The sequence below is a fragment of the Mastigoproctus giganteus genome, chromosome 9, assembly GCF_048544385.1.
Source record: "Mastigoproctus giganteus isolate SK-2022 chromosome 9, ASM4854438v1, whole genome shotgun sequence".
In the NCBI taxonomy this organism is placed as follows: domain Eukaryota; kingdom Metazoa; phylum Arthropoda; class Arachnida; order Uropygi; family Thelyphonidae; genus Mastigoproctus; species Mastigoproctus giganteus.
In genome coordinates this window covers 71,472,637-71,494,604 of record NC_143583.1, presented here as the reverse complement: position 1 = coordinate 71,494,604, position 21,968 = coordinate 71,472,637, and the positions used below count along the sequence as shown (strand labels likewise).

Genomic DNA, 21,968 nt, shown 5'->3' with positions numbered 1-21,968 from the left:
TATATTAATAAATTTTATTATTATTTAATTATTAATAAATTGTTAATTATTACCGTAATAAACTGTAACAAACTTTAATAAATGTTTTTTCACCTTGCTGTCTGTACTCTCTTTGCCTAGGGACCATTCTAATTCCTGTACCTTTTCTTCTAAATCTAATTCTTTCTGTTCCCAGTGCAACTGCTTTTCCATGAGCTCTTTCTCTAACTTTACATTTTCTTTTTCTAAATTCTCACAGAGATTTTCAAGGTTGGAGGTAAGCTTTTCCAAATGACTCACTTTACTAGCCAATTTCTCATTTTCTCTTTGCACTCGCAATTCATTTAAGTGAAGCATTTCCAATTTATCATGGAACTCTGATAATTTAAAAGGTAATTTGTTATTTTTTAAATGAGCTATTTGTTCCATATAAATTTTAATTTGTATTTCATATTCAGCAACTTTGTCCTCAGCTTTATCCTTCTTTTCCACAGCTCTGTTCATTTCTTCTTGCAGGTATTTTTTATCTTCAGTCAAACTAGCTATTTTTTCAATTAATTTTTCTTGCTTCATCAAAGGAACAGCTCCACTATACTGCCTCCTCAATTCCCTAATCACTTTGTTTAGAAACTTAATCTTGTTTTGCGACTGATTTCGTAATTGGTATATGGATTCCTCTTTGTCATCACACCTGAAATATTTTATTTAAAAATATTAAATATAAGTTCATTATAAAATACCTTAAGGCTACCCTATTTTATATTAAAACATATTAAAATAATGCAGATGTCTGCACAGAAATGAAACAAGTTTGAAGCCTTATAACTTTTTATATATAAATGTTTCTGTTTACATATTATATTTATTTCATATAACATGTTTCAGGTTGAATTATGATGACCCCCACAAGAATAAAGTGAAATGTCTGCTACTGTTGGCTGAATTAAAGTCGCCAAAGATAGATCATGCATACTTGAACATGTTTCAGCTGTTTATGGCACCACAATTAGATGACTGCCATATTCAAATTTCAGCAGGATGAGTTTCCTCACTGGTCTTGTGATGTCTGCTCCTTCCTTGATGCCTAGGTACCAGACTGCTGGATGGGTAGAGATAGATGCAATCCTTCACCAACAAGATTGCCTGGCTTTACCCCACTTGATTTTTTTCTGTGGAGTTAAGTGAAAGGCAAAGTGTACTCTAGAAAGGTTCAGAACATTGTTCAGCTGAAAGTGTACATCACATCAGTAATGGCCTCTGTATCCTCATGATATGTTAGACAGTATGTGGAAGGAAATTAAATACCATTGTGATTTAGTCCATGAAAAATAGTGCACATATTAAATGCCTGTGATGCCAAACCATCACAGACTTCATACTACATACCCAAATATACCCGGATTGTTATGTCCACATAATTTGATGATATTAAATACAAGAAGGTTGTACCAAAAGTAATGAATACATTTATTTTACATAAAGTACAGAAACAGTCTGTTTATACCAAAACACTTTGTCGTTCTTTCACAAAATCGCCAGAAATATCCAACCATTTTGCCAGCTATAGAAGGTTGAAAATATCATTGTGTTAGATCAGTTTCAGATCCTCATATTCAGGTTGTCTCATAATATTTACCCCATATATGTTTTTTCATGGGTGCAAACAGGGGGGTTTGAAGGAGAAATTTTGACTTTGGGAAATGGGGGCTACCCAAAATTTGCAATTGTCATCATATAGTGTATGTGGTCTTATACTGTCATGATGATGTGCTATTTCATTGGATGTTTGTCACAAAGTGCATAATAAAGGGGGCATGAATTCAAGTTGAAGAAGGATGGTTGTAGGATAGATGTGTGGGAGTTTGCCTTCAGCCAAGGGGGAGGTTGATTGTTGGAACAGGCTTCCATTGGTTGTTGTTGAAGTGGATGAGTTGAACAAATTCAAGGAAGAACTAGGCAAACTTTTTGGAGGGTACGGATAGGTGGAGTGCGTTTTTTTTTTTGGTTGATACTATATAAGCTTGCTTTCTTGCATCATTTGCCATTACTACTACTAATAAAGCTTGGTGTGAGAGAGAGAAGGAGAGAGAGAGACTGAATGTAGTGAGAAGCAATTATGAAACCCCTTTATGGCAGAAAATTGACCAATAAACATCTCTCAATATTTCTAAAGATCGTTTTCAAATCTTTGAAGCCAAGAACAATACACTTTACAAGAGTACTGTTTTTGGCTCTTTCCATCTTCGGACACCATTAGTATCCATGCAAACATTCCATACTTATCTGCTGAAAAGTTCCCCTCCTTCACAAGAAATGTAATCATTGCACCATGACAAAACAATACATTGTTGGCAACAATTTTCTCACACTGCTCAAAAGGAACCCAAAGATTTCAGAAAAGCTTTTGATACTGTTGCACAAAAAAGACTGCTATACAAATTAGTACAGTCTGTCCTCGTATAACACGATAGTTGTGTTCCTAGAAACTCTCGTGCAATGCAAAATCGTGCAATATAAACAACAGTCCCTATGGGAAAAGTGGGGTTAGGTGCCGACCACCCAAGATTGAACACACATTTGGAACCAAAACATTACTAAATACAATAAATAATCAGGTAATTTTAATCGTTATAAAAAATAATATAATATTTTTTTATTTTTATTATACAATAAATAATAAAAAATATTTTATTTTTATTATATTATAAAAAAGTATTTTTTACGAATAAAATACCTATTTTATTCGTAAAAAAATTATTATATTAAATAAAATAGTCGTAATAAAATACTTACGTATTTTATAATACGTAAGTATAAATTATAATACGTAAGTCGTAATAAAATGCTTACGTATTTTATTACGTAATAAAATATTGCTACTGCTTTTGCTTCTATCGTAAGCAAACTTGTTTTTTGTTTGATTATCTATCCAAACAGATGACAGCCGTTCCATCTCTTCCAATTCTTGTGTCTTAATCTAATGGATTTTAATTACACTTTGAGTTGTTCCCGCTATGAAAGTTGTTTTTATTTTCTCCGCATTCTTTGTAATTCTCGGCGTTGCCTCATTTAGGTCTGTAGCATGTGCAATATCACATGGTCTTTCATTTCGCTCAAAGCGTTTCACAATTTCATATTTTTTTTCTCTATCGACAGAGGCGGACTGGCCATAAGCCTTACCCGGGAAATCCCGGTGTGATTTTGGCCATAAACTGTAGTATGAGGCCACTATAAATTTTCCCGGGTAAGAATTTTTGATCCAGTCCACCTCTGTTTATCGATATTGCTTTTCTTTTTCTCTCTGAATCTGTAGTGTCTTCACCAGGACACTTCCTTTTCACACCTTTTAAGCATTTTACTCATTTTTAGGGAATAAAGCACAATTACAAAACGAGGAGGCACCCTTAATACACATAAACAAAGTTGCGCGCGTATAGCAACTGAATAAACAACACGGTAAAGGCCAAGATACGCTATTAACATCTCACATTTTGCTAAAGCACATTTCTGGGGGTTACTGCCATAAAACAATAAAAACAATTTCCAGTTGCGTTTCTGCTAGTGGAATCTGTTATAGCATTAGCATTAGTAAAGGCATTTGATGCAAGAAAGCAAGCTTATGCAGCATCAGCCAAAAAAAAAAAAAAAACCCACTTCCACTTCACCCCTCAGTTCGTTCAAAATACCTGTCCAGCTGAGCGTTAAACTTATTTAGGCTATCAACCTGCACCACAAGGGATGGAAGTCTGTTCCACCAACCAACCACCCGCTGGCTAAAGGCAAATTTCCGCACATCTATCCTACATCTGTCTTTCCTCAATTTGAATTTATGCCCTCGCAGGTGATTTTTCTGAGCTAGAGGAAGAATCCCATCAGCATTGAGCATGCTTAAACCATTCAAGGCTTTATACACCTCTATCAGATCACCTCGCTGGTGCCTAGTCTCCAGACACTGTAATTTGCAAAACTTAAGCCTTTCTTCGTAAGAGCACCCCTTTGTTCCATTCACTAATCTTGTTGCCCTTCTCTGTACTCGTTCCAGCAGCTCTATATCCTTCTTGAAATGAGGCCTCCAGACCTGTATACAGTACTCTAGGTGTGGCCTGACCATTGCCTTATACAATGGAACAATCACCTCCCTATCCCTGCTGGAAAAATTCCTGTATATCATTGACAATACTCCATGAGCTACTCTTGCAGCCCGTCTGCACTGCTCAGAGAACTTCATATCTGCCTGCACAACCACCCCCAAGTCCCTTTCATTCTCTACCACTGTCAGTGTAGTACCACAGAGTTGATACGTTGCTCTGGGGTTGCTGTTTCCCATGTGTAGTACTTTACATTTGTCAATGTTAAACTTCATTTGCCACCTCTCAGCCCATCTGCTCAACCTTTCCAGATCCTGTTGCAGCAGCATAGTGTCAGTAGTGTCCTTGACAACCCTGCCAACCTTTGTATCATCTGCAAACTTGGACATTAAGCTTGATATACCATCATCAATATCATTTATAAATACAGAAAACAATAATGGACCCAACACTGAGCCCTGAGGGACTCCACTAATAACATTAGTCCACGATGAGCAGTGTCCATTGATTACCACTCTCTGTCTTCTCCCCCTCAACCACCCCTTTATCCATAGCAGCAATTTGCCTCCAATGTCACACTGCTCCAATTTGTGTAGCAGTCTTCCATGTGCAACAGTATCAAAAGCCTTTCTAAGATCCAAGTATATAATATCAAAGTTATTCCCTGCATCCAGTTCTTTTGTGACTGCATCATAGTATCCAATCAAGTTGGTCAGGCAAGACTTCCCCTTAACAAAACCATGCTGTGTCTGAGCTATAACTGAAGTCTTGTCTAAATGATCCTGCAGTGCTTCTTTAACCAGTGCCTCCATTAATTTTCCTGGAACAGAAGTTAAGCTCACAGGTCTATAATTACTTGTGTCAGCCTTTGATCCTCCTTTGTGAATTGGGGTCACATTTGCACATTTCCAGTCTATGGGTTCCTCCCCTGAGTCCAAGGAAGTTCTCATAATTATGGCTAAGGGTTTGCTTACTTCCTTTGCTGCCTCCTTTAATATAACTGGATAGATCCCATCCACCCCAGGTGCCTTTCTTGTGTTTATCTTCAACAATTTCTCCTCCACTTTACTCTCAGTTATTTCAAGATTCTGTAGCTTACTGCTAGAGTTGAATACACCTCTGGCATTCCCCTTGCTGAATAACTCCTCATGTGGAATGTCGATGCAAAATATTCATTTAGTTTGTTAGCTACCTGAGCAGGATCATCAACAGTTGACCCATCAATATCAAGTGGACCAATCTGATTCATCCCCTTCCTTCTAGAGTTTACATAAGTAAAGAACTCTTTGCTGTTTTTCTTTGCATCCCTTGCCAAGGATTTCTCGTAATCTGCCTTCGCCTGCCTAACCTCCTTTGTAACTTGGTTATATAAACTTGGTTATATAAACTGGTAGACTGGTTATAAATTGTAAACTGGTTATAAATCTGTTATAATCTGTTGTAAACTCCATCTAATTGCATTTGCGATTATACCGATAGCTGGAATTGTGTTAGTTTTTACATTATTATGGTGAAATGTGTTTCCTCTTCACTGATATAAAACATAAATACATTTTCAGAATCTTTTTCATTCCTATCGTGTTGCGTTCGGTTGGGGTGATTCCGCATTTGACTGCCATTTCTTGTAAATACAAAGGCGAATCGTGCATAAGCGAATTCGGTTCGTGCTATATAAGATAACATTCCCCTATTTATAAATCGTGTATGATCGAATTCGTGTAATGTAAACACGTGTTATACGAGGACCGACTGTATTAGTAATGGCCGCATGGTTACAAGAAAGCCTATGGCTTATGCTGCACCAGCCCAAAAAAAAAATCGAATAGAACAATGATAAAAAAAAATAATAAATAATAATAATTAATAAAAGAAAAGGTAATTAAACCTATCATCCTATGCGCTTCCCTGACCCGAAGGTACTATCCAGATGACCTTTGAATTTCCCCAAACTGTCATCCTCTACCACCCATGTAGGCAACTTATTCCAGTAATTTATAACTCACTGGCTAAAATAAAACTTCCTGCAGTACAATCTAAACATTTCCCCCGTAACTTGAATTTATCTCCCCTAGTTCAAGCATAATTTATAATCTTGAAAATTTCATCCTCATTCATTTTACTGATGCCTCTCAGAGCCTTAAACACCTCAATCAAATCTCCTCTAAGGTGTCTAATTTCCAAACTCTGCAACCCACATATTCGAAATCTTTCTTCATAAGGACACACTTTTGCTGATCTCACCAGTGACTTACCACTTACCCGTCTTTGCACCCTTTCAAGAAGCTCGATATCTTTCTTTAGGTGCGGTCTCCATACTTGAACACAGTATTCCAAGTGTGGCCTAACAAAGACTTATATAATGGGATTATCACGTCCCTATCTCTACTAACAAAAGTTTGATAGATCATCGATAGGATACCATGGGCCTTTCTCAAAACCAGTTTACAATGCTCAGAGAATTTCATGTCTGACCGTATTATAACACCCAAGTCCCTTTCCTCCAGTACTGGGTTTAGTTGAACTCCACTAAGTGAATAAGTTATTTTGGGATTACTGTTTCCCAAGTGTAATACCTTACACTTTGTTGGATTAAAGCATAGCTGCCATTTTTCTGACCATTCCTGAAGTCTATCTAGGTCTCTCTGAAGAAGCTAAGCTTGACAGTGATCATTAACTACTCTACCAATTTTAACATCATCTGAAAATTTAGACATCACGCCCTCTATCCCTTCATCGATGTCGTTTATGAAAATTAAAAACAACAGTGGTCCTAATACTGATCCTTGGGGAACCCCACTTCTTACATCAACCCAATCTGAGGAATAGCCATTTATCACAACCCTCTGCTTCCTGCCTTGAAGCCATTGTGCTATCCATCTAAGGATTTTCCCAGTGATTCCAACCTGTTCCAGGTTATAAAGCAACCGCTCATGTGGGACTGAGTCAAAAGCTTTGTTAAACATGATTTTCCCTTTACAAAACCATGCTGAGTATCCTTGAGAATTTCAATTCAATCCAAATGATCCTGAATTCCACCCATGATCATTGCCTCCATGATTTTCCCTACCACTGAAGTCAGACTGATAGGTCGATAATTTCAAACTTCACTCTTAGAGCCACCCTTATGTATGAGAGATACACATTGGCACTTTTCCAATCCAAGGGAATCTCCCCAGAGTCTAGTGATGCTCGCATAATTAGCCTCAATGGTTCAAGGCACTCACTTGCAGCCTCCCTTAAAATTATAGTGTATATTCCATCAACTCCAGGAGCCTTACTGGCCTGTAGGCTCGAAAGTTTTTTCAATAAATAATCTTGAGAAATTTCAATATCATTAATTACATATTTTTCAACTTCACTTCCACAATTTCCCATTGCCACAAAAGGTTTTTCATTTGTAAATATCGATGCAAAATAACTGTTGAGATAATCTGCAATGGCAGCTGGTGTGTTTAATACTATCCCCATTCTCTTACGTAAAGGTTCGATCAGGTTTGTCCTGCTCTTCTTGGCATTTATATATGTGAAGAATTCCTTATCCCCCCTCTTTGCTCTGTTTGCTAGTGATTTCTCATAAACTGCCTTTGCCTGTTGAACCTTTTCTGTGGCTCTGTTACAGATCATCTTGTGGCTGTTATAGGCTTCAGTACTTTTTATTGCTCTGTAACCTTTTCATGCCACCTTTTTCTGCTCAAGTAAAGTGGCAACTTCACTATTCATCCAACTTGGAACCCTCCTCGTGGAGTATTTTTTTAATGGTAAATACGCATTCAAGGCATCTGTGATTAATGTTTTAAAGGCATACCACAGTTCAAATGTATTCATTCTCTGTGCGATATCTACCCAGTTAATAGAGGCCATGTAATACCTTAAGGCATCGTAATTTCCTTTTCTGAAATTAAAACCCATTCCTTTGCCTTTTACTACTGCTATCTCTCTCATCATCATCCACCGTAGAACTCAGTGATCACTTCTTGCTACTGGTTCCTCTACTGTCATCCCTGTTATGTCATCTGATTCATGGGTGATGATGAGGTCTAGGATATTCTTTTCTCTAGTACTTTCCCTGACATGTTGATAGAAGTAACAGTCATCTAGTTGATTTAAAAATTTTGTTCCCCATGTCGAGTTTCCTTCCCATTTACTCCAATCAATTAGAGGCAAATTGAAATCACCCATAATAAGACATTGACGCTTACTTGCACATTCCATTTGCATGTAGAGGTTTTCGTCATAATCTTCACAATCACCTGGTCTGTGGATTACTCCTACTCGCATTATAAATAAATAAATAAATTTTCTGTTTATACTCCGGGACAACCAAACAGTTAGAGGAGTTCACAAGATAGACAAATTACAAGAAACAGCACCGTATTCAGCAGTCACGGGCTTGAATCCCGGTCACTCAAGGCACGACACCCACGTGCCTGACCACTAGGCTATGGCGGCCTTTATACCTTTGTTTCCAATTATCTCACACCATACAGATTTTATACTAGCATGTGAAACATCTGAATCCGGGAAAGCTATTGTCGCACTCAGGCTGCTTCTGATAAGAGGCATTACCCCACCACCCCTTCTATCTACCCTATCCTTCCTAAATACATTATACAAGCTGTATGAAACTCATCATCTCCAATTTTAAGGTGGCGCCACGTCTCCGTAAGCCTTATTGTGTCTGCATTACTTGTTTTAACCAGCAGTTCGAATTCACTCATTTTATTGACGACACTTCTAACATTACTATATAAACAATTAAGACTTACTGTTCTTGTATATTTAACAACCCTAACACAACCCTTGAAGTTTTTTAGGCTCTCTTCCCTGGCATTAGCTACCCACTCACTTGAAACGTTTCTGCCCCCAGAACACCTACATAATATGTCTAGTTGGGGTAACAGATAAGAACTCTTGAGGTATGTGCAAGAGTTACTTTGACCAATATTATCAGATAAATGCATGTCAGTATTACCCACATCCCCCCTAACTAGCAGTTTCCCTGAACCTTTAACGTGTCCTCAATAATACTGGCAAAAACGTTTGAACCACCTTTGTTTAAGTGTATCCCGTCTCTACAAAACAAATTTCTTCTTTCTACAAGTGTGCAAATTGGAGCAATGTGGCATTAAGGGCAAGTTGCTGCAATGGATAAAAGGATGGTTGAGTGGAAGGAGACAGAGAGTGGTTATCAATGGCCACTGCTCTTCTTGGACTAATGTTATTAGTGGAGTCCCCCTGAGTTCAGTTCAGGGCCATTGTTGTTCTCTATATTTATTAATAATACTGATAAAAATAAATCAGGCTTAATGTCTAAATTTGCAGATGATACGAAGCTTGGCAGGGCAGTTAATCACAATAATCAGGGTAGGCTACTGGTCCTTGAGGATGTCACAGACATTCTCTCAGATATGCGACAAGTTGTACTGCCTACCTGGGAGTCTAAAACGCTGATGGAACTGATATTCGGGTGATATTCAAGTCAAGTGGACCCAATTTCGGCAAAGTCTGGATGGTCTGTGACAGCCAAATCCTCTGCTTGCACCTTCACGATGGTGAGACTGTTAGTAATTCTGGGTACAACTTCCATGCACAAGTACATGGTGGGTGACCACCCAGGTGTGAACCAATGTAAGCAGGGGATGAGGTGCGGTGCCCACACCACGTGGAGGAATGCCACTCCTCTGTGTTACCAGGCAATACTAGGTGGTAGATGACTCTCATCAACCGCAGCAATACCACCACTTTGCTTATTGGAGGCTTGAAGTGGTGGAACCCACGTTTAGTCTCCAGGGCTAAGTTCCGGTCAACCCTTCCCCATCTCTTCCATCATGGAAAGATCCAATCTTCCTTACATTTCAAGGGTACAGCTCTAAAATGGTGTTTGCAGACTGGCTGCTAGACCGGACCAAACCCATTGGTAACTCTTTAGGAGGCTTCCGGATTAGCTAGTGTATAATCTTGCTACCTCTACTCGGCCAGATAGTGACTGGAGGGAGTCCAAGTAGTGTGTATGCAGGGGCATCGTCGAGGCCACATTGTGTCAAGGATTTGGGTATATTCTTACCATGTGAATGCCATATCCAAAAATTTCATTACTTCATATAGCATGTCCCCCCCACCACTTTTTCTTACTATTGAATACACCATGAATGGTCAAACTAATAGAGTAAGCTTATCTGCGAAAAGATCTAAACCACCCAAACACTTCTTAGTTCATTTCACAAATATACGTGGTCTCAATTCCAATCTCAACAATGTCCATTTCCACTTGCAGTCTGTCAAACCCCATGTACTTTTTCTGACAGAATCCCAGTTATCGGTTAATTCAACTATTGCTCATCTCAGCTGCCCAAATTATTCACTGTATGATTCCTGTCGCCTCAAAGGTGGTACTTGTGAATATGTCCGTTCCGATATTCCCTATCAGAGATTTGGTAATTGGAATCTCCTCTCTTCGATCTTCTCTGGCATAAAATCTCCCTACCTCATTCTCCCAACTCCACTAATCACTTGGAGCTCTTTGACTTCCTCTCTTTGCAACTTGACTTTCTCCAGTCCAAATTTCCTAATAGTGAGGTAATTTTCCTTGATGATTTTAATGCTCATAACTCAGCTGGCTTCCATTTTCTAGACATACCGACCCAGCTGGTCGAAATGCTGAGGCATTTGCAATTTCTAATGACCCTGCACAGATTGTTCATTTTGTACAAGAATACAATACCAGACAATCCTAACTATACAGCCAACACACTTGATGTTTTTCTCACAAAAAACCCTTCTAAGCAAACGGTCAAAGTGAGTGGTCCTTTAGGTAACTCAGATCACAACTTGCTGATTCTTTTCTCCAATGGAGCCGTTATCTCATGGCTATTCCCAACTTCGTATTGTGTGGCATTACAAGAATGCAAAATGGGATCACCTGTGAGATTTCTTTTCTTCTTTTCCCTTGGTCGGACTACTGTTTCAAAACTTCTGATGTCAATGTTTGCTCAGATCGGGTCAGTGAAATTATTCTTGTAGGAATGGAATCCTTTATTCCAAACACCACTTTACAATCTCGTCCTTTATCTAAACCTTGATTTTCCAATAAATGTGCTAAGGCTGTTCAAGAGAAGAATGTTGCATATTGTAATTGGCTTGTTTCCAATTCTTCAGTTTCAATTTCTGCCAACACCAAAGCTCACAAAAATTGTAAAGCAGTCATTAATCAGTCCAGACTAGATTCTGAACAGGCTAAGAGTTGAAAACTTGCTTCTTCCCTAATGGTAGCCGAGCATTCTGGTCTCTTGCCAGAGCTATTGGCCGCAACTTTTGCTCATCTCTGCCCCCACCTCTGTCAAAACCAGATGGTTCTGTCATCACTTCAGCCAAGGATAAAGCTGACCTGCACGTATCCCATTTTTCTTCCAAGTGATGTATTAATGATCTCGGTAAAACACCGAAGTAATTGCAATGGGACGATAATTAGATGGGAGGGACAACTTGCCACCCTTTTTAGGAACTGGCTGGATAAGAGCAAATTTCCACCATTCCCAACTCACTCCATTCAATGCCTCCTGTGGTCTTCCATCAAAAGGATGTCAGAAGGATTTGATGAATCTTGATGCTAAGAAAGCAACAAGTCATGATGGTATTTCTCCACTTGTTCTCAAAACCTGTGCTCCTGAACTTATTCCTGTTCTTTGGAGTCTTTTTTCACTTTCTTATTCCAAAGGTGTTTTTCCTTCTGCTTGGAAATTTGCTCTTATCCAGCCAGTTCCTAAAAAGGGTGGCAAGTCCCTCCCATCTAGTTATCGTCCCATTGCAATTACTTCTACTTTTTCTAAAGTAATGGAGAAATAAATTAATCACCAACTCTTAAACTACCTAGAAACCTTCCATTTGATCAACGATCACCACTATGGATTCCATCAGTGTCAATCCACTGGTGATATTCTGGCTTTTGTTACCCATTTATGGACAAATTCAATGGAAAAGTTTGGTGAAACATGAGCTGTTGCTCTTGCCATCTCAAAGGCTTTCGATTGTGCTTGGCATAAAAGTCTTCTAAACAAGCTTCCATCTTATGGTTTGCCAACTGTTTTTTGTAATTGGTCATCCAGTTTTCTCTCTGATCACTCACTGAGGTTGATGGTAGATGGCTCTGTCTTCTTTCTCCATTAATGCTGGTGTCCCCCAAGGTTCAGTTCTTTCCCCAACTCTTCTCCTCTTGTATATTAATGACCTTCTTCCATTGACTAGAAATCCTATCCATAGTTTTGCTGATGATAGCAAATTGCATCCCACTTTCCATTTTGAGAAACCTTGCCCTGCTCAATCAGCTTCAACTTCTCGAAAATCCGCTACCAATTCCTTAAATGCCAATATCCAGGTAATTCTCCAGTGGGGCAAAGACAAATTAATTGATTTCAATCCTTCTAAAACTCAGTCTTCTCTCAGTCTCTCTCATACACGTACTGTTTCTGCTGCATGCCTTTTCTACAGATACTTCCATGGGCACTGTTCTTCTGAATTTGCTTCTATTATTCCCACTCTCTCTTTCAAAACACTCTCGCAAAAAGGATTCTTCTGCTCCTATGCTTATCTTTGGTGACACTCCGATTTCTAGGCAAGTTGATATATCTGTTTTGGGGATTACACTGACTTCTAATCTCTGTTGGCACAAGCACATTACAAATATTGCTTACTGTGCATCTAAAAAACTTGGTTTTCTCTTTCGCTCTCAGTGTTACTTTCCTTCCAAACAGCTGTTCACTCTGTACAAATCGCAAAAATCAGCCCTACCATGAAATATTGTTCCCAGAATTGGTGCCCCAAAATTGTGGAATATTGATGCCCCGAAAACCTCTCTGAGTGTTCTAGATTCCATTCAGAAGAGGGTAGTTAGGTTAATTTAATGACTCCTCTCTAACAGAGTCTCTCCACTTGCTGTCTCATAGACGTACTGTTTCTGCTGCATGCCTTTTCTACAGATACTTCCATGGGCACTGTTCTTCTGAATTGGCTTCTATTATTCCCACTCTCTCTTTCAAAACAGTCCAAACACGTGCCACCACCAGCCAACATTCATTTACTGTCCAACTTCGAGCTCACAGAACCAACTTTTCATCTTCCTCGTTTATTCATTCAGCTGCTTTTTTTCTGGAACAACCTTCCTCTGCACGTATTTCCTGAAAGTTACAGTCTACAGTAGTTCAAATTTAATGTCAACAAATATCTTCTTTCGTCTTCTCAGCCTCCAACCCAAGCACGGTATCAAGTAATATATTCTAATACCTCTCGTGTTTGAGGTTTTCATAAAAAAAAAAAAAAAAAAAAAAAAAGACCTAAACAAAATTAGGCAGATGGGCTGAGAAGTGATAATTAAAGTTTAATAATGACAAATGCAAGGTACTTCATATGGGAAGCAATAATCCCAGATTAATGTAGCAGCTGTGTGGTACCACACTCAGGGCAGTGGAGAATCCAAAAAAAAAAAAAAATTGGGGTTGATTGGCAGACAGATATGAAGTCCGCTGAGCAGTGCAGACAGACTATAGTTATGGAAATTCAAAGAACTTATATGGGAACTCAAAGAACAGAGGTGATGCCTTCAAAGGAATTAAAACAAGAGACCCATCACGACTCACTGCCGAGCACAATGCTAGAGCCCACACCTGAAAATCAGACAACTCAATGAGACCTTCAACAGCAGAGATCACTGGTCCACAGGAAATAGCTATTGTAACAGACTCTACTGTTGAGGACATCTAATGAGCAAAAAAGACACGTGGAAAAGGAACAGGATATGTCTGCCAGGGGCAAAGGTTGATGACAGTGGAGAGCAGCTATCATCTTTTAAGGGCAAAGAAGGTGATACTATCGTACGTGTGTGGTATAATGATATTAAGAATAGAAGATCTGAATATTTAGTTAGAAAGTATAGGGTGGGGTTGAGAAACAGTAAAAGTTAGAATTAAATTCTGTTCCTGACATAACAAGAGTCTTGTCAATTAATTCAGCACTGGAGAGGTTGTGCAAGTTCATGGAGTAAACTTTTTCAATGGGCTGATATAAAATTCAAAAGGAGTGCAAGAATATTTTCTGATGCTATCAAGGCAGTGTTAGGTGAGTAGGAAAAATTCTAGCTTGATGAGGATAAACAGACAAATAGATTAGCAACAACTGTAGGAAGAGGTAAAATTTATTCTTGCATTGCTTCTATTAAGACCTGCAGCATCCTGGAAAGCAAAATGTTAGGGTTACAAGGCCTACTTGGTCTGTATAGGACAAGAAAATACATGGGCTCTGTAAGAGTTACTAAAAGCTAAAATAAGTACATATATACTTGTTTTTAGCATTAGCATATGATGCAAGAAAGCAAGCTTATGCAGCATCAGCAAAAAAAAAAAAAAAAAAAAAAACACTTCAATTTCACCCCCTCTATTCATTCGAAATAGAGGGGGTGAAATGGAAGTGGTTTTTTTTTTTTGGTTCATTCAGCTGAGCCTTAAATTTATTTAGGCTATCAACTTCCACAACAAGGGATGGAAGTCTGTTCCACCAACCAACTACGTACTGGCTAAAGGCAAATTTCTGCACATCTATAAATTTGTCTTTCCTCATCTGTCTTTCCTCAATCTGAATTTATGCCCTCTCAGGTGATTATTCTGAGCAAGAGGAAGAATCCCGTCGGCATTGAGCATGCTCAAACCATTCAAGGCTTTATACAACTCTATCAGATCACCTCGCCGGTGCCTAGTCTCCAGACATTGTGATTTGCAAAACTTAAGCCTTTCTTCATAAGAGCAACCCTTTGTTCCATTCACTAATCTTGTTGCCCTTCTCTGTACTCGTTCCAGCAGCTCTACATCCTTCTTGAAATGAGGCCTCCAGACCTGTATACAGTACTCAAGGTGTGGCCTGACCATTGCCTTATGCAACGGATTAATCACCACCCTTATCCCTGCTAGAAAAATTCCTGTATATCATTGACAAGACACCATGAGCTACTCTTGCAGCCCATCTGCACTGCTCAGAGAACTTCATATCTGCCTGCACAATTACCCCTAGGTCCATTTCATTCTGTACTATCAACTCTGTAGTACCACACAGTTGATACGTTGCTCTGGGGTTGCTGTTTCCCATGTGTAGTACTTTACATTTGTCAATGTTAAACTTCATTTGCCACCTCTCAGCCCATCTGTTCAACCTTTCCAGATCCTGTTGCAGCAGCATAGCGGCAGTAGTGTCTTTAACAACCCTGGCAACTTTTTGTATCGTCTGTAATCTTGGACATTAAGCTTAATATACCATCATCAATATCATTTATAATACAGAAAACAGTAATGGACCCAACACTGAACCCTGAGGGACTCCACTAATACCAGTCTACGATGAGCAGTGTCCATTGATTACCACTCTGTCTTCTCCCACTCAACCATCCCTTTATCCATAGCAGTAATTCACCTCCAATGCCACACTGCTCCAATTTGTGCAACAGTCTTCCATGTGCAACAGTATCAAAAGCCTTTCTAAGATCCAAATATATGACATCAAAGTTATTCCCTGCATCCAGTTCTTTTGTGACTGCATTATAGTATCCAATCAAATTGGTCAGGCAAGACTTTCCCTTAACAAAACCATGCTGTATCCGAGCTATAATTGAAGTTTTGTCTAGATGATCCTGCAGTGCTTCTTTAATCCGTGCCTCCATTAATTTTCCTGGAACAGAAGTTAAACTAACAGGTCTATAATTACTTGTGTCAGCCTCTGATCCTCCTTTGCGAATTGGGGTCACATTTTGGGCTCACCTCCTCTGAATCCAAAGAACCTCTCATAATTATGGCTAAGGGTTTGCTTACTTCCTTTGCTGCCTCCTTTAATATAACTGGATAGATCCCATCCACCCCAGATGCCTTTTTTATGTTTAGCCTCAACAATTTCTCCTCCACTTTCCTCTCAGTTATTACAAAATCATCTAGCTCCCTGCCAGAGTTTACTTCACCTCTGGCATTCCCCTTCCTGAATAACTCTTTATGTGTGAATGTAGATGCAAAATACTCATTTAGTTTGTTAGCCACCTGAGCAGGATCCTCAACTGTTGAACCATCAATATCCAGTGGACCAATCTGATTCATCCCTTTCCTTCTAGAGTTTACATAGGTAAAGAACTCTTTTCTGTTTTTCTTTGCATCCTTTGCCAAGGATTTTTCGTAGTCTGCCTTTGCCTGTCTAATCTCCCTTGTGACTTGGTTACTGACCAGCTTATATCTATCATAGGCTTCCATGTCATCCATTAATTTATATGTATCTCATGCATTTTTCTTCTCTACCACATGTCTCATTAGTTCATCTTTGGAATCTCCTCTCTTTGATCTTCTCTGGCTTATCTCGCAAAAAGGATTCTTCTACTCCTATGCTTATCTTTAGTGACACTCCGATCTCTAGGCAAAATGATATATCTCTTTTGGGGATTACCCTGACTTCTAATCTCTCTTGGCACAAGCACATTACAAATATTGCTTCCTCTGCATCTAAAAAACTTGGTTTTCTCTTTCGCTCTCGGCGTTACTTTTCTCCCAAACAGCTGCTCACTCTGTATAAATCGCAAATCCGCCCAGCCATGGAATATTGTTCCCACATCTGGGGTGGTGCCCCCAAAACCTCTCTCAGGCTTCTTGATTCCATTCAGAAGAGGGCAGTTAGGTTAATTAATGATTCATCTCTAACAGAGTCTCTCCACTCACTTTCTCATAGACACACTGTTTCTGCTGCATGCCTCTTCTACAGATACTTCCATGGGCACTGTTCTTCTGAATTGGCTTCTATAATTCCCGCTCTCTCTTTCAAAACAGTCCGAACACGTGCCGCCACCAGCCAACATCCATTTACTGTCCAACTTCAAACCCACAGAACCAACTTTTCATCTTCCTCATTTATTCATTCAACTGCCATTTTCTGGAACAACCTTCCTTCATACGTATTTCCTGAAAATTACAATCTACAGAAGATCAAGTCCAATATCAACAAATATCTTCTTTCGTCTTCTCAACCTCCAACCCAAGCACGGTACTAAGTACTATAGGTTATAATACCTCTCGTGTTTGGGGTTCTCATAAAAAAAAAAAAAAAAAAAATCTGACATCCGGTTAGGCTAAACCTTGAACAATATTTTTTAGTTGGTATGTAAAGCCTAGTAGCTTCCAATATAAATTCTTTGAATGCTTCCCATTTTGAATTTTCTGTTGGTAACATCATCAGTTGGTCCCACTGTATAGAATTTAAATACTGTCTCAGACCATCGTAGTCGCCTTTATGAAAGCAAAAACCCTTCCCTTTACCCCTGATGATAGTTACCTCTTTGAGTAAATCCCACTTCAGCACACTGTGATCACTGCCACCTAGTTCCTTTATCTGCAAATTCTTAATGCATGAAGAATCAGTACCGATAATCAGATCAAGAGTATTACTACCTCTAGTTGCTTCCCAAACATGCTGATGTAGAAAAGAATCATCCAATAAATCCACAAAAGTCTTGCTAGTGTGTGAGTGACCAATCCACAAATTCCAGTCAATATTTGGGAAATTAAAATCTCCCATTATAAGACTCTCTGATTTACTGGCACACTCTATGTCCATGTACAATTTCTTATTATACTCACCAGAGTCATTTGGCCTATAGCACACTCATACTCTCAATTTTGATCTCCCAATGCTTAAGTCACACCAAACTGACTCGACACTACACTGTCCAGCGATGTCGACTGGCTTCACTTCCTTGGATTTTATGTGTTTCTTAACTAATAGCATAACCCTCCTCCCTTCCTATCCTGTCTTAACACTAATGTTAGACTTATTTTAACATTTTAACCAAATTTGATGAACTTGAAGTACTGGTTAAGTCATCAAATAAGGACATTGTGTGGATATCAGAAACATGGTGCTGCTGAAACATAAATGATGAAGAATTTGAATATGGTGAGTACAATATGGTCAGAAATGGCAGACAGAACAGGAGTGGGCAGGTGGATTTATATGCTCTTGATTAAGAAGTATATAAAATCTAAACACCCATTTAATGCAGGTGGTCAGAGTAATATCGAGACAGTTTGGTGTATTATAAGCATTGGAAAACAAAATTTTGAGTGGGAGCATGCCGCAGGCTAATTCAGTGGTTTTCAACCGGGGCGCTGCAACAACATTCCAGAGATGCCACGTAATTTGGGTTTAAGTTACTTAAACTTATTATTTTTTTAAATTTATGTTTATTTCATTATAAAAAGGTGTACAAAATCTTTTTAATTTTGTTGTGATTGATGTTTACTTAGTACCTCTATAGCATCGTTTTTGATATTCATGTATCTCATATTGTGGATTCCTTCACAACGAGTTGCCCTGATACTGCACTACCTCTAATAAGCAACATTTCACCAATGAAGAAGATTAATCTTACTTATTCTCGGTGGCAGTGGGGTCGTCATATCTGCTGAGAATCCATTAGTGAAGTAGTAGTAGTAGAGGAGGCATGGGATGCAAGAAAGCACTTAAATAGAAAGGGTGCAAGAATATTTGCTGATGTTATCGAGGCAGTGTTAGGTGGGTCGGAAAACTGCTAGATTGGGGGGATACAAGAACTAACAGATTAACAGTAGCCACTGGCAGAGGCGAAAGTGATTCTTGCACTGCTTCTATTGGAATGAGCAGCAGCTTGTAAAATAAGATGCAGGATATTTCAGAGACTTCTGGGAGTCATTGGGGTACAAGTAAACACATGGGTTGTGTTAGGGTAGCTAAGAAAAAAAACTGGTGCATGTATACTTGCATGTACACCAATGCCAGGAGTTTAGTAAATAAATTTGATGAATTTGAGATATTGCTCAAAGCATCAAAGGTGGATATTGTTGGGATATCAGAGACGTGGTGTCCCAGATATACAATGCAGAACTGGAATTTGGGGAGTACAACTTCTACAGAAAGGATAGACAGGATAGGAAGGGAGGAGGGGTTATGCTATTAGTTAAGAAACACATAAAATCCAAGAAAGTCAAGCCAGTCAACATCGCTGGACAGGGCAGTGTCGAGTCAGTTTGGTATGACATAAGCATTGGGAGATCAAAATTGAGAGTAGGAGTGTGCTATGGGCCTAATGACTCTGATCAGTATAATAAGAAACTGTACAGGGAAATAGAGTAGGCCAGTAAATCAGAGAGTCTTATAATGGGGGATTTTAATTTCCCAGATATTGAATGGAATTTGTGGATTGGTCACTCACATACTAGCAAGGCTTTTGTGGATTTATTGGATGATTGTTTTCTAAATCAGCATGTTCGGGAGGCAACTAGAGGGAGCAATACTCTTGATTTGATTATCAGTAGTGAGTCTTCATGCATTAAGAATTTGCAGATACAGGATCCACTAGGTGGCAGTGATCACAGTGTGCTGAAGTGGGATTTACTAAAGAGGTAACCACCATCAGGGGTAAAGGGAAGGGTTATTGCTTTCGTAAAGGCGACTACGATGGTCTGAGACAGTATTTAAATTCTATACAGTGGGACCAACTGATGATGTTACCAAGAGCAAACTCAAAATGGAAAGCATTCAAAGAACTTATCTTGGAAGCTACTAGACTTTACATCCAACTAAGAAATATCATTCAAGGTTCAGGCCTAAATGGATGTCAGATGAACTAATGAGACATATGGCAGAGAAGAAAAATGCATGGGATACATATAAATTAACATGTGACACAGAAGCCTATGAGTACCAACTTTGAGGCAAAAGAATCATACAGTGAATAATTTGGGCATCTGAAATGAGCAGTAGTTGAATCAACCAATAACAGAGATTCTGTCAGAAAAAGTACATATGGTTTGGCAGACTGCAAGTGGAAATGGACATTGTTAAGATTAGAATTGAGACCACGTATATTTGTGAAATGAACTAGGAAGTGTTTGGAAGGTTTAGATCTTTTTGCAGATAAGTTTGCTCTATTAGTTTGACAATTCATGGTGTATTGAATAGTAAGAAAAGGTGGGTGGGACATGCTGTATGAACTAATGAAATGTTTGGTATGGCGTACACATGGTAAGAATATACCCAGATCCTTGACATAACGTGGCCTCAACAATGCTCCCCTGCATACACAGTAACAACAGAACCATCTGGTTTTGACAGAGGTGGGAGCAAAGATGGGCAAAAGTTGCAGCCAATAGCTTTGGCAAGAGACCAGAATTCTCGGCTACCATTAGGGCAAGAAGCACGTTTTCTACTCTTAGCCTGTTCAAAATCTAGTTCAGACTGTTTAATAACTGCTTTACAATTGTTGCGAGCTTTGGTGTAGGCAGAAATTGAAACTGAAGAATAAGAAAGAAGCCAATTACAATATGGAACGTTCTTCTCTTGAACAGCCTTAGAACATTTATTGGAAAACCAAGGCTTAGATAAAGGCTGAGATTTTAAAGTGCAGTGTGGAATAAAGGATTCCATTCCTACAAGAATAATTTCACTGATACAATCTGAGCAAACATCAACATCAGAAGTTTTGAAACAGTAATCCAACCAAGGAAAAGAAGAAAATAAATCTTGCAGATCATCCCATTTTGCATTCTTGTAATGCCAAACAACATAAGGTTTGGAATAGCCATGAGATAAAGGCTCCATTGGAGAAGAGACAATCACCAAGTTGTGATCTGAGGTGCCTAAAGGACCACTCACTTCAACTGTGTACTTAGAAGAGTCGTTTATGAGAAAAAAATCAAGTGTGTTGGCTGTATGGTTAGGATTGTCTGGTATTCTTGTAGTAAATGAACAATCTGTGTAAGGTCATTAGTAATTGCCAAAGCCTCAACATCTCGACCAGCAGGGTCGGTGTGACTAGAAAAAGGAAGCCAGTTGGAATTGTGAACATTAAAATTACCAAGAAAAATTACTTCATTGTTAGGAAAGTTGGACTGCAGAAAGTCAAGTTGCAAAGAGAGGAAGTCAAAGAGCTCCAAGTGATTAGTCGAGTTGGGAGAACGGTAGAGACAACAGATGAATTTGACACAATGAGGTAGAGAGAATTTAGGCATAGAAGATCAAAGAGAGGAGATTCCAATTACCAAGTCTCTGACAGGGAATATCGGAATGGACATATGCACAAGTATCACCTTTGAGGTGAAAGGAATCATACAGTGAATAATTTGGGCAACTGAGATGAGCAGCAGTTGAATCAACCGATAACTGACATTCTGTCAGAAAAAGTACATGGGAGGTTTTGCAGACTGCAAGTAGAAATGAACATCATTGAGATTATTACTGAGACCACATATATTTGTTAAATGAACTGGGTAGTGTTTGGAAGGTTTAGATCTTCCGCCCAGACGGCACCGTTTCAAAGTTATTGGCCTATCATCAATTGTTGGGTTGGTACCCAGATAATGCAAATATGCCATCACAATTGCTTCTCAACTGTGATGGCATTTTTGCATTAACTGGGTACCTACCCACCCATAGATGATAGGCCAACAACTTTGAAATGGTGCCATCTGGATGGTGATATCCACTGAGAATAAATAACATTAGTCTTCTCTACTAGTGAAGCATTACTTATTCGAAGTAGTGCAATATCTGGTATCTTGTTGTGAAGGAAGCCACAATATTGAGATACAATTAAAAATGATGCCCTTGATACTACGTAAGTAGTTTAATTTGTGGGAAAACTATGGTGTATCTACACCGATATTACATAATTAAGAGAGGTAGCAAAATCAATAAGTAAACCCTTAACTATAATCAGTGCTTTTTTTTTGGGACGGTATGCAACGGTACAGCATACCGGCACCTTTATTAACAGTGACGTGTGACATTTGGAAGCAGTGCACTTCGAAATTTGTAATATTCTGTAAATTTTTTTTTCACTTGTTTACCTACTATTGAGAT

At 38.9% G+C, this 21,968-nt stretch overlaps 1 protein-coding gene across 1 annotated transcript in view; it reads right to left on the bottom strand.

The window, feature by feature from the left end:
• Nucleotides 1–21,968, bottom strand: part of LOC150080437 (centrosomal protein of 290 kDa-like) — a 386,964-nt gene that overhangs the window by 259,137 nt on the left and 105,859 nt on the right. Inside the window, 1 exon segment of the mRNA XM_090380692.1 lies at nucleotides 94–670. Within this exon segment, the coding sequence (XP_090236818.1) occupies nucleotides 94–670 (577 nt within the window).